The sequence below is a fragment of the Leucopleurus acutus genome (assembly GCF_964270905.1).
Source record: "Leucopleurus acutus genome assembly, chromosome: 9".
In the NCBI taxonomy this organism is placed as follows: domain Eukaryota; kingdom Metazoa; phylum Chordata; class Mammalia; order Artiodactyla; family Delphinidae; genus Leucopleurus; species Leucopleurus acutus.
In genome coordinates, this window is record NC_139144.1 from 20,552,162 (window position 1) to 20,565,083 (window position 12,922).

At 47.8% G+C, this 12,922-nt stretch overlaps 1 protein-coding gene across 1 annotated transcript in view; it reads right to left on the bottom strand.

The window, feature by feature from the left end:
• Positions 1-12,424: 12,424 nt before the first annotated feature.
• The window catches only part of CDHR3 (cadherin related family member 3), a gene marked incomplete at both ends in the record, with an annotated part of 71,559 nt that continues 71,061 nt past the window's right edge, over positions 12,425-12,922 (bottom strand). The window contains one exon of the mRNA XM_082846415.1: positions 12,425-12,729. Within this exon, the coding sequence (XP_082702541.1) occupies positions 12,425-12,729 (305 nt within the window). The remainder of the gene's footprint in view (positions 12,730-12,922) is intronic.

A 12,922-nucleotide genomic window follows, 5' to 3' on the forward strand; every position in this document is an offset into this window, starting at 1 on the left:
ACCCAAATACCTGTGCACACGGGCTGGAAGCTACCCTCACAGGTGGGTACCATATTGTGTTCAAGCTGGAGGATGTACCTTTTGTTGTAACTGAGGATATATGTTGTTACAACAGTGTTCCTCAGACAGAATGTTGAGAGGAGTGCTTCATGTAGAATGGGAGAATCCTAAACGGGCACATTGGATGGCAGAGGTAGAGTATAATGACAAGCATGTACAAAGGAACCACGTGTTTCCTAGGATGTGTGCAAACTTGGTCTCGTGAGTACAGAAGAGAGCACAATTGGGGCCATAACAGTTATCCTCAAATGAAAACACAGGCTTGAAGAGTAATCAAGTGAATGATCTGATAAGTGGGGATGTAATTTAATCCATTTGAAGCCTTGCCAAGAATTCTAGTATTTGAACGTACACTATGGTATTAGTCAGGGCCCTTTTGGTTTTAAGTGACAGAGACTGAACTCAAATTAACTTACAAAGGAATTGGATGGCTCACGTAATTGAAAAATCTAAGGATGGAATTGACTTCAGCCCTGGCTGGATCCAAATGTGCAGTATCATTGGGAATTATTACCTCTCTCTTACTTTTGCTTTCCTCCAGTTGGCTTTATTCTTTGGTCGGCAGCAACTCCCACACTTGACATGGTGGCAGACACTGGCTGTATGTTTCATGCTTACCTCCTCCCAGCCGAGCAGCCTCAGCAGAAAAAGAGCAAATTCCCTAGGGGTACAGCGCAAGTCCCACGGATAGCTCTCATTGGTCCACCTTGGGAAATGTATCCACCCCTGAACCAATCACTGAGGCTAGGGAAAAGCAGCAATCTGATTGGCCTGGCCTGGGTCATGTGCTCGGCTTTGGATCTAGGGCATGATGTCAGTACCACCAGAAGACAAGGCTTAAATTCACAATAGAAAAATGGTTGTAACTGGAGGCATGTTGAATAGGCAGTCACAACAGATATCCACCTCAGCCCCAAACAAAATAGTTGAGTACAACCTCTCTGAGGTAATGATCCTTGAACTGCTGACATGAACCTCCTTTGGCTGCCTTGAATGTGGAATGACTTTCTGATTCCAATGTCCATGAGAGCTAACTGTAGTTTCATGGTGGGTTTATCAATCTGGGTTCTTACTTACAAACAACAAAACACTCTACTTTGTTTGAACAGGAATGTGTAAGAGGATATTAGTGGCTCACAGAATCTCTGGCAGAGTTAGAGAAGGGGGCTTGAGGCTCTGTAGCCATAAACAATACTCGTCTCATATCCCCACTAGTCGAGTCACAGGCTTGATCCCACTGCCTTTGGCTCATGTTACTGGGAGTGTCTCTGCCGCTGCTTCCTCTGGGGGCTCCACATGCCTGGCCCCCATCACCAAGATGCAATCCCATGCAGCAGCTGCTTCGTTGCTTTTCACGCTTCTGTGCAAATTTCACGTTGCTGCATCCAACTGGCAGAGCCTAGGTCACATGTCTGTGTCCTAGCTGCAGAGTTGGTCTGGGAAACTGAGTTCTGATCTCCACCCTGGTGAGGTAATGACCCTAACATGGCCTGTTTTCCTAATTTAGGAAGGCTATTCAAATGATGCTGGGCTGGCACCAATATGACCCCCATCCATGCCACCACACTTCAAATAGTCAGGTCTTCTGCATCTTCTGGGTTCTGGAGAGATCAAGCAATGGGGCCAATGCTCGTTATTTCCACAAGCGGCTTCCCAGTAAATCTGAGTCTCTTTGATCTTTGCAACCAATGGAACCCAGTTAATGCAGGTAATTTGGCCAATGTAATTTAGATAAAATTTAGCTTGGGGGGAGTGTTTCCTTCCCAGTAAAATTGGATTGCAGAAGCTCATGGTTTCTTCTTCAACAGGAAAGCCTTCAGTGGGTCTCTTGACAGTCCCTTTAAATATGGCCTCGAGGAGCCCTCCCAGGAGTGCCAACCCACAAACATTTAATAGGCCTTTTTACAGAGCTCTACAAGTGCCACCCTGGGCTACTGTTTAACCACAGACTGTCCCCAGCCATTGACAGGAAGCTGAGTTGCCAAGGTCTGATAAATTCCCCTTGGAGTCTGGAATCCTATAGCAGCGCTTCCCAGGATATTGGATTATCTGGCCTCCTTCCCCTGCCCTGCCACTGCCTGATCAACAGCTGAAGTCATTCAATTAGGAGAGAGTTTTTGAGTATTAACTATGTCCCAGGCCTTGTACTAACACTGGACATACTCTGCCCCCAGGGAGCCCTCAGACAAGTAAATTAGCCAAAGCTTAAATGGAGCAAGGGGAGGCAAGGAAGGGGACGAAATGTTAAAGTGCCATTACCCAAGAAAGAGAAGCATAGTTTTCATTTTTAAGCAGACTTATTGATCAGGGTGATGATGGAAGCTAAGGTCTTTGACCTAATGTAGAAGCATAGTCGTTATATTTTCTCAACACGTAATCTAACAAAGAAATGTCTGGGATTGGTCAATTCATTTGTGTAAAAGTCTTCTAAAGGTATCACCACTAAATACATTCAGTTAGATTTAACACATGAAAAGAATAAAACTAGAAGAAATAACGACCACTTCAGAAAATCTAGCCGCGGTCTGTTGGATATACATAACTGGCTATAGTAGGAAGTCCAGTCTTTGACCAGTGCCCCCGCCATCCCTGGGAATTCCCATTAGAATACTGACCTATTACACAGAGCAAAATATGGCCTTTGGCAGCTAGGGAAAAGAAGACACTTCTGCTCTAGATCCCAGATAACACTCTTCACCAGACCACAGGCCTCATCGTTTCCACGATGGCGGCAGGTGCCCACAGAGACCACTAGGTGTCGCTGTGAACCTGCAAGAGCCTGGCCTCATGCTGCGGGCACACTTCAGCTGGGTCTGTTTTCAATCAACACGTTGTCAGTTTTTCTCCCCGAGGCCCCAGGGGTGTGCTAGGAATTTTTATTTCTTGAGAAATCCCGTGATTCAGCTGCCCTTTGTTGGTCCTGCAGCAGAGAATGAAGTCTGTTCTTGCTCTACCAGCTCCCCAGGCAGGGGGCTCCCAGGCAAGGGTCTTCAGGCCACCAGCCACCTCTCTCTCTGCTCTTCATTGCTTGCTTCAGCCCTGTTGTCCTCCTCCCTTTTTGCCTTTCACTTCCCTTTTTATCTTTCTCACCCGGTGCTCAGTGACACTAATGAGCCCCTGGCTGCTCCATGGGAAGGGTCCGCATCCTGGAAGACTCGTCCAAGCACTGATGAATTTCAAGGCACCCAAACCAGCTCCAGCATAAACTAGCTTGTAAATTCTGTCCACACCTTCCCCTTCTGATTCTATGCCCAGCCTTGCGCCTTCTTCTAAAGCAGCCCCAAGTTGAAGGCAGTGTTGGGGTGGGAGCATGAAGGGGCTTAGAAGCCACACCTGCTTTCAGACTCCACCTCCCTCTGCCACTTACTAGCCGTGAGACCTCTGAGAGGTAAATCACCCTTTCTGAGCCTCAGTTCTTCATAGGTAAATTAGAGTACCTCCAGATGCATTATATTAAATACAACTATAAATACAAAGGACCCCACAGGATCTTGCACATTGCAAGCATTCTATAAATGCGAAATTTGATTTTAATTATTATTACATGGACACATCACACACTCAACCAAACAAAGGCATAGAATTTGGGACCCTCATTCTCTGGAACATGTGGCAAGATGGTGTGTTAAGGGAACAAAATCTGGGGGTATTTATTTAGAGATGCCAAGCCCCACAGCTGATTCTAATCCTCTGTTCCTAAGTCAACAGTGATAAAGTTGTTCTGAGCCCAGCTGGGAGCTGTCTTCATCACTAGCCATAGCTTGCTTGGCAAAATGCCCTAATCACTGTCCAGGGGTCTTCCAGGAAAAGGCTACTCATGGGTGGAGTCGGCCACTCACTCCCTCCTCCAGAAAGTTTGGTAGGGCCCTCCAGGTTTCTAGCAACCACATTGCTATTGCTGTTGTGGGTTTTTGTGGGCGGCCACAAGGCGGAATCCTGACTATGGGTGCCCTGCGGCTGCTCTCTGCAGGGCCCGCGGCCACATACCCTGAAAAGCTTGGGGAAAGGTGGAAAGGAGGACCAGTTTACTGGAGGCGTTTCTGGACCACTCAGAGGAAGCCAAATGGCAAAAAGAGCCCCTGCTGGCCAACATGTGTAACTGCAGCCCCTTCCCCTTGGGGAGGAGGGGGCTGTTTCTGAGTGACCCAGACCTTGATTTAACGTCTTTGGAAGGCACTTGAATACTCATAGCCAAGATGAGACTGCTTCTGTTGAGCAGCAGACAGGTGGGGAATGTGTGCAGAAACGAGAAAAGAATAGACTGTGCCTTTCACACGGCCCAAAGCCGCATGCTCTGAGCTTGCAGGGCTGCAGGAGGCTGGTGGCTATTTCAGATCCCAGCTCAAGCCAGGCAGGAGAGGATGCTCTCAGAGCCTGTCTGCTGGTCCAGAAGCTGGTATTGATGCTGCACGTGTGAGGGTTTGATTTTTGCAGGCATGAGTAGCCTTGGGCTTTCAGGGAAGAGATACTCGGTCAGAGGATCCGTCTGAGGAGGGTTCAGTCATCCTCTGACTGAGTATCTTTTCCCTGAAAGCTCCCCCAGAACACAAATCAAAGGCCATAACTGAGCCCTTTGGCATAAGCTCCAAGGAGACAGACCCAGTTTGGTGTCCTGGCTATGTGACCTCTGGGCAAGTTCCCTTATCTCTCCACCCCTCAGCTTTCTCATCTGTAAAATGCAGCTAACTGGACCATCCTCAAAAGAGTACTGTGAGGATTTGGAGACTGTGTAGCTAGTGTGCCCAGCATATGTTAGACACACAGTTGCAATCCTGAGGTTTGTAGAGCCCTATCTGCAGACCACTCAGGTGCAAAGGAAGCTCAGTGAGGTCGACCAGCACTCCAGACTACAGGCAGACTCCTTATGCCAGAGCCTGACACAGTCTGGGAAGGGCTGACACCACCACAACCTGGGCTGAGGGCACCTCTTGTCTGTTTAAAAAGTTTGTGGGGCTTCCCTGGTGGCGCAATGGTTGAGAGTCCACCTGCCAATGCAGGGGACGTGGGTTCGTGCCCTGGTTCGGGAGGATCCCACATGCCGCGGAGCGGCTGGGCCCGTGAGCCATGGCCGCTGAGCCTGCGCTCCGCAACGGGAGAGGCTGTGACAGTGAGAGGCCCGCGAACCACAAAAAACAAACAAACAAACAAAAAAACCAAACTGTGAAAGACTGGTGGAATGTCAAAGGGTGCAGCCACTTTGAAAAACAGTTTGCAGTTTCTTAAAAAGATAAATATAGAAATATCATATGACCCAGCAGTTCCACTCCTAGGTATATACCCATGAGAAATTACATGTGTCTACACAAGAACTTGTACACTAACGTTCACTGCACAGTATTCATAATAGCCAAAAGGTAGAAATAACCCAAATATCCATCAACCAGTGAGTAGATAAATAAAATGTGGTATACTCATGCAGTAGAACATTATTCAGCCATAAAAAGGAATAAAGTACTGATATCTGCTACAACATAGATAATTCTTGAAAACATGCTAAGTGAAATAAGCTAGATACAAAAGGAAAAATACGATACGATTCTATTTATATGAAATATCCATAGAGACAGATGGTAGATTAGTGGGTGCTAGGGCTTGGGGATGGGGAATGACTACTAATGGGTATGGGGCTTATTGGGGTGGTAATAAAAGTGTGTTAGAGTTAGATAGTGGTAATGGTTGCACAGCTCTGTGAATATACTTGAAAACCACTGAATTTAGTGGTATGTGAATTAAATCACAATACCAATAAAAATGTTACCAAAAAAAAAAGACCAGCTGGAGGGTGTTCTGGCTGTGGGCGAGCAAATGAGATGGGCAGTGCAGGGAGTGGAGCTCTTGTGAGCCTCACCTATAAATCAGATTAACCAGCTTCCCTCCCTCAGCTGTGCCTGGGTCTGCAGGGGCTACAGCAGCCGCAGATTGTTTCTGAACACCACAAGATTCCCAGGCCTTCTGAGTATGCTGGGGCCCCAAATGGGCAGTGGGATGCTCTCGTCCAAGCACTGGGCCTGCCTAACCTAGCAGGCACCACCCAGAAGAGTGCAAAGCTCTCGTAAGCATGCTTTACTTTGGTCTTAAGACTTGCAAGGATCATGTTCTCCAAACCCAGAATCAGGACTGATAATTATGGTTCATACTCATGGGAACAGTAGGTGATATCACTTTAAGTAGTGACTGTCTCCAAAAATCTGATCGTAAGGCTCCGGTTTTCTAGGACACACTTGCCTCCCGGTTTCCCTCTAAACAGAGTGGTTTCCTAAGAACTTAGACTCTCTTGGAAGTCACAGGCCACAGTTTTTTCATACAACTCAGGTCTCCTGGTGAACGGCTTTTAATCAGAACTGTACTTTTTCAGAGTGAGAGCTAATCTAATGCATGTCACGGATGAATGAGGTACCTGTGACCTTTTGCACAGCAAGGCACAGAGTCCAGACAGAGAAAACACCGTCCAGGCCTGTTTGCTCTGCTTCCGTGAAGCCTGTTTGGAATCTTGACAGGATTCAGTTCAATGTGGCAGAAACACTAAGGGCTTCTCTCCCCCAACACACCACACACACACACACGCACACACACGCACACGCACTCTCACCACCATGCCGGATAGCAACAGCAACAGATTTCACAGACTAGGCAGGGGGCAGTTGCATTCAGGAAGCACTGTTTGGTGTTATGTGAAATAGCTGTATCTGGAAGCTTCCTCTGAGGGAGTGGCTAGACCCTGCTGGGGCACCTTTATCTAATATGGGAGTAGACCCAGGAGAACTCAGGGCTTCTTTTGCAGCTGGGACACTCCTTCCAAAAGGTCCTGCAAGGTTTCCGTGTGCCCACCACCCTGCACCAAAAGCCACCGCCATCTCATACCTGGATTAGTCCAATAGCACCTCACTGGTCTCGCTGCTTCCACCCCTGCTCCCTGCCTTCCTGAAATCTGTTCTCAAATCAGTACTCAGAGAGACATGCTTTCAAAACAGAAAATACGTTGCTCCCCAAACCCTGCAACGTCTCCTCATCACACTCAGAGTAAAAGCCAAAGTCTTTACAGCGGTTCACAAAGCCCTACATGATGAGCATACCCTCCTCCTCTGCCTCACCGTTCACGCCCTGCAGGCCACGTGTCCCCACCGCCACCCCCAAATACACACCTACTTCCCCACACACACCTGTGCGAAGGAGTCTCCTCAGGTCCTCATGTTCATCGCTCCGCGCCTCCAGCTAATCCTCAACCTGGCCTTGCCTTTGCACTCTCTGCCTGGGGGCTCTTCCCCGTGACCTGCATGGCTCTTTCCCCACTTCTGCTGCTTGACTCTCATCTTACCATCGGCCTTCTTTGACCACCTGTTTGAAGAGGCCGTCTCCACCCTCCATAACGCTGACCCTGTTCGTTGTCGTCAATAGCATTTACCACCATTGAAATATCGTATGTGTGCATATAAGATATATATATGTACATACCTACGATATATGCATACATATGAGATACACATACATATGCTATATATACACGTATATGTATAATCTGCTTATCTATCATTCCTGTGGAAATAAACAAAGGCCAACCATATGGGAAAAGCAAAGGGTATTTATTTTTCTCTTACTATAGCAAGTGAGTCAGCCACCATCACTCCCATTTTGTCAGAGACTCAAAGGCGGGCAGAGGAGTGGGAGAGCTTTGTCGGGGAACAAAGGGAAGGCTCCGGGGTGCTCTGATTGGAGGCTGTTGGCCTGGGGAAGCTGTAGGTGGGCTCACTGGAGGCGGTCCATCCTATGGTGTATATTTAGTTTTCTCTGGCTGGTCCTAAGTTAGAAGCGGGGATAAAAATTAGGGAAGCTGTCTGTCACTAATCAAGTCCTGGCCATTTGGGGCTGGTTGTTACAGAAGTTATTGTTGAGCTTCCTGGATTGTTACTAGAAACAGCCATTCTGCTTCCTGCAAGTCTGACTTAGGCAGGCTGGCTTCCTGGGCTGTTTATTGTAGATAAGGGGGTTGGTTTCCTGGGCAGGTTGCTGTAGGTTGTAGGTCCAAGTTCTATTTTTATATATGGTCCAGCCATTGTCCGTTTGTACGTTCAGTCTCTGGTCCTTCACTAGGATGTAAACACTAAGAACATTGTTTTATTTACTGCTATCTCCCCAGAGCCTAGAACAGTGCCTGGGACCTAGTCGGCACTCAGTAATTTTTTATCATTGATCATCATAATGTTCGTGTAGATCTAGTTAGAAAAGTTGTGACTCTGCTACATGACTTGGGTCGGAAACCAACTGTCAGCTTGCTTAATTCAATCCAGTTCTACAAGTGTTTTTTGAGTGCTTGCTACACCCCCAGGAGGCTCTGTATGGGCTGTGGTTATTCACCCCAGGTGACATAGGACAAGCACTGGCTGAAAATTGATTGACAACCAGGATTCTGAATGCTTTAGCCTTTGCTCAACATTTCTCTCCTCCTCCACTTTGGACACGTAGCTAGCTTTAAGAACCCTTCAGCGTCCAGGTCTTCCCTCACACTTTTAGAGACCGCTGGGGCTCCATCTGCTTTCTCCCGCACCCACTACCTATGAAACTCATTTACTTCTCATGCAGTGCCTGGGGGGTGGCTGTGGTCTTTTCAAAGAGCTGGTTACCTTCTCAGTGGGATTATTCCTTAGAGCAGGAGCCCCATCTCACCCCCAATACAGGTGACACATAGTAGGGTCTCAGTGATCTGAGTCTCCCCCCGATTCTCCATCCCATCCTATGTCTGACCTTTTCCCTGGGCTCCAGATCAAAGGTCTCACTGGCCTCAGGATACTCCCATCCTCCACACAAGGAAGTCACACCTGCTCAGAGCTGCCATCCGGAGGTTATAAGCCATACTCTGGTCAGATAACCCAAGGCTGGGGCCCCTCCTTGGGCATCTCAACTATTTTCTTTCCTTCTTTTTTTTTTTTTGGCCATGCTGTGCACATGTGGGATCTTAGTTCCCTGACCAGGGTTTGAGCTTGTGCCCTCTACAGTGGAAATGCAGAGCCTTAACCACTGGTCCGCCAGGGAAGACCCCTCAACTATTTTCTGATAAAGCCTCCCCATTAAGTTTTAAACAATATTTAAGTGTTTCTGAAACATCTTCTTCCAGAAAGGAAATTCCAGACTTGGGTTAATTTATCTTTCAGATAGAACACTCAGGGAACCAAGAAACAGAGGCCAGGATGGAAGTGGAAATAGAATCTTTGGGGATGTGTATCAGCAGGCCGCCTTCAGCTGCAGCAGACAGAATGTAAGCTCCTCAAGGGCAGGGTCCTGGGGCTGCTGTGTTTACTAATGAGTCAGCACCTGGCACACAGTAGTCACTCCATAAGTATTTACTGAATGAATGGGAGGTATAAACACACTAAGTTTGAAATGAGAAATGCCACGTTTCAATAGCCATCATTTTCTAGATTCACTCACTTGGTTGCTTTAATTTTCTCAGCCATTACAAAACACATTACATAAAAAGGCAAACGGTAGATCTACAGACGTGAGCAAGGGCTCTATGGAGCAAAAGCATCATTGCCCGGTTTCTGCTCATGAGCCATGCATGCTTTTAACACAGGCGGACAGCGATGCGGACCTGGCTTCCTGCTGAGCACAGGGAAAGCTCAAACTTAAGAATTCACAACGGGGGCTTCCCTGGTGGCGCAGTGGTTGAGAGTCCGCCTGCCGATGCAGGGGACGTGGGTTCGTGCCCCGGTCCGGGAAGATCCCACATGCCGCGGAGCGGCTGGGCCCGTGAGCCGTGGCCGCTGAGCCTGCGCGTCCAGAGCCTGTGCTCCGCAACAGGAGAGGCCACAACAGTGAGAGGCCCGCGTACCGCAAAAAAAAAGGGAACAACAAAAAAAGAATTCACCACGGGGTTCCACATCCCTCAACAGTGGACCCCTCCGTGTCCTGATCCCTGAACATCTTTGCTTTACTTTTTAATGACTCAGCATCAGGCAAGTCAACATTAGCTACAATAAATTCATAGGATTAAGGCCTTGGGAGAGAAATGTGAGAAAACTTTTACAAGGTCCCCAATGGTCCCTGACTTGATTTTATTCAGATAATTTATTTTTGAAACCTGGTAAATGTTAGAAACCAAATGGCCTCAGCCCTGGACCTGAGATTTCTGATTTCCCCTGATCAAATAGTCAAATATGCAAAAAGAAAAGGTGGTTTCGAAGCTTCCTGGTACCACTCCTGACCCATGTCTTGGGTTCCTCGAGGTTCACATCTTGGGGCTTGGAAGATAATCAGCTCTTCCTGCCCATCACCAGGGAAAGAACTGACTCTTCAAACAGACCCCAGCCTTTGGGAAGTCCCTCCCTGTGCCTAACTTAAATCTCTTCTTCTGGCCGAGAAGCATGATCCCCTCCTGCCCTGTCATCACCAGAGAAGGGATAACAGCTGCTCACCGCCCTCCTTTTAATCATCCTTAATGGGCTCATAAACAGTTATCAGGCACCCTCTTCAGCCTTCTCGGAGCCTCATTTTACTTGCATTGAGGCTGAGAGCTTCTGAGGAAGGTCTTTTACCCGGGGCTCCACAGACTTGCAGAGTCTTAAATGGGTAGTCAGCCACTTCACCCACTTTAACCTCCACAAATGAGCAGCTCTGCCTTCTTTGCAAAATTTAAACCTATTCAAGGGAGTTCCCTGGCAACCAAGCCTTATTAATAAATTGTGCTTGCTCTAGGCCAGGACAGGGCATTTTAAAAATGTTTGTTTTTCTTGAGAAGTCACACGAACGCAGGGGCACACAATAAACGGGCAGCTCCTCCTCCGAAGTTCTGCATTTGCAGGATGGATCCTGCCTGCCCTCTACAGGCCATCCTGGGCCTGGAGAGTTCTCATCTGGCTCTCCAACTGGGAAACGGGGTGCTGCTCCAGTAGACTCTCATCTAGTCCTTTCTTCTGGTTACTGGACTAGGGGCCCAGCAGCTGGGAAGCAGGACATGGAGCAAAGGTGAGGGTTGCTCGGCCTTCACCAGGCACGCACTGAAAATTTCCATTTCCTGTTGCATTGCAGAGAGATTTATTTTCAGGTCACTGCTTGTGGCCACAGGTGAAAGTCCCAGCTGTATGAATGGCTAGAGCTTCCCACTGTGTCTCTGCTCTGAGTCCTGTGGTTCCCCCCTCCACCAATCACAGAAGGTAGGGAAGGAGCCGGGCAGGTAGGTTGTAGGGCTGGTGTTGTTTTAGCTTTGAGAAAAACAGTGATTTTAGTTCAAGAGGAATTTTCACCAGGATGGCTAAAATGAAAAGGACCGACAACACCAAGTGTTGACAAGGGAGTAAAGCAGTCCAAACTCTCCATCATTGAAAGCATAAGTTGGAGCCACCAACTTCAGAATTCTCAGCAGATTCCAGCAATGGCTCTTGCAATCCCACTCCTAGGAGGAGGCTGAGAAGAAACACGTGTTTATGCTATGGAAAGACATGTACAGGGAAGTACACAATGCTATACCTTATAATAGTAAAAAACTTGGAGCAGCTACCCAAGTGTGGAATGGATAAATGACATGTGGTAGATTCCCTCAGTGGGATAAGAGACACAGTGAAGAGCCCTGCATGACTGGTTCACAGTACAGCTGGGTGAATCTCACAGATATGGTGCGCGGCCAAAGGAGCCAGATACAAAAGAAATGGGGAGCTTTTTCCATTTATAGGAAATTTCAAAAAGGCAAAAGTAATCTGTGACAATAAAGACCCAAATATTGGTTGCATCAGGGAAGAGTCTACATAGTACTGAGCTGAATGCCTTCGATCTGTGCGCTTTATTGCATTATCAGTTTTACCTTAATGAAAAAGAATTAAAGGTATTTAGTGTGTTTTCTTCTTCCCAGGTGAACAACTCATTATTCATCCTTTTTTTCCCACTGCTCTGCCTCTTCTGAAAAAGATTAGATGTGACTTACAATGGTATATGGTGTTGAACTGTATTTATAAGTGAAGAAATCTGGGTGACGCTAAAATAAAGGCAGGAAAATAAGGTGAAACCAGGTGGGAGGGTAGTCCTCAGAATTTAGGCAGGAGGTCTCGTGCACTTCCTAGGGGCGAACGGAACAGAGCTTCCTAGAGGTCAATGTGAAGAAGAAACACAAGTCCACACCCACCAGTTAGCAGTCCAGCTGATCAGAGGTACTGAGGCCAGGGCAAAATCTCTCCTGTGCTGTCTCAGAAAAAGGCAACTCTGAGATGAAAGCCCTTCATTTTAAAGTCTGTCAAACATTCCACCTGGGACCCTGGATCCTCCACATTTTCAGCCCTCCACCCCGACCCTGGCCTCGAAGAATGTAGGGTGAGGCAGCGTCCCAGACAGTCAAGCTCCCGCCCTGTGCTGTGCTGTGGGCCAGGCAGCCAGACACCGTTCACTTTTCTGGGTGCGGTTTGGGGGACCCCCCACCCATAAGGGCTGAGTTTCTGTTCTTTGGGGTGCTTGGCTTGCTGTCCTGGTTCCCGGACCGTGGGACTGTATTCTTGGCCTGTGCTTTGTCTCTCAGCCCATCTCCTTCCTTGTGGGTGCTCCTTAGTGGCCCGGTCCCTTCCCCAGTGACAGGTCTTCTTGGAGCAGCTCCCTGAGGGCTGGACTCCTTCCATTTTGGCATTTGGGTTAAGGGATCTTTCCACTTTCTGGCTCCAGTTTTTGTGTTGAATTCATATATTGCCCCAGTAACTAGGAAAAAAAATTACACCACCAATGTATAAACAAAGGAATCCAAATGCTTCTCTGCTCCCCCATCTCCACCCTGCTCTCTTCTCGCCCCCAGGGAAAGATGAGCAGCTAGAAAGATTGAAAGCAGGCTTGTGAAGAACACAATCTTCACCTGCCTGCCCTTTCCACGAGCTGAGCTGTGTGGCTCTGACCA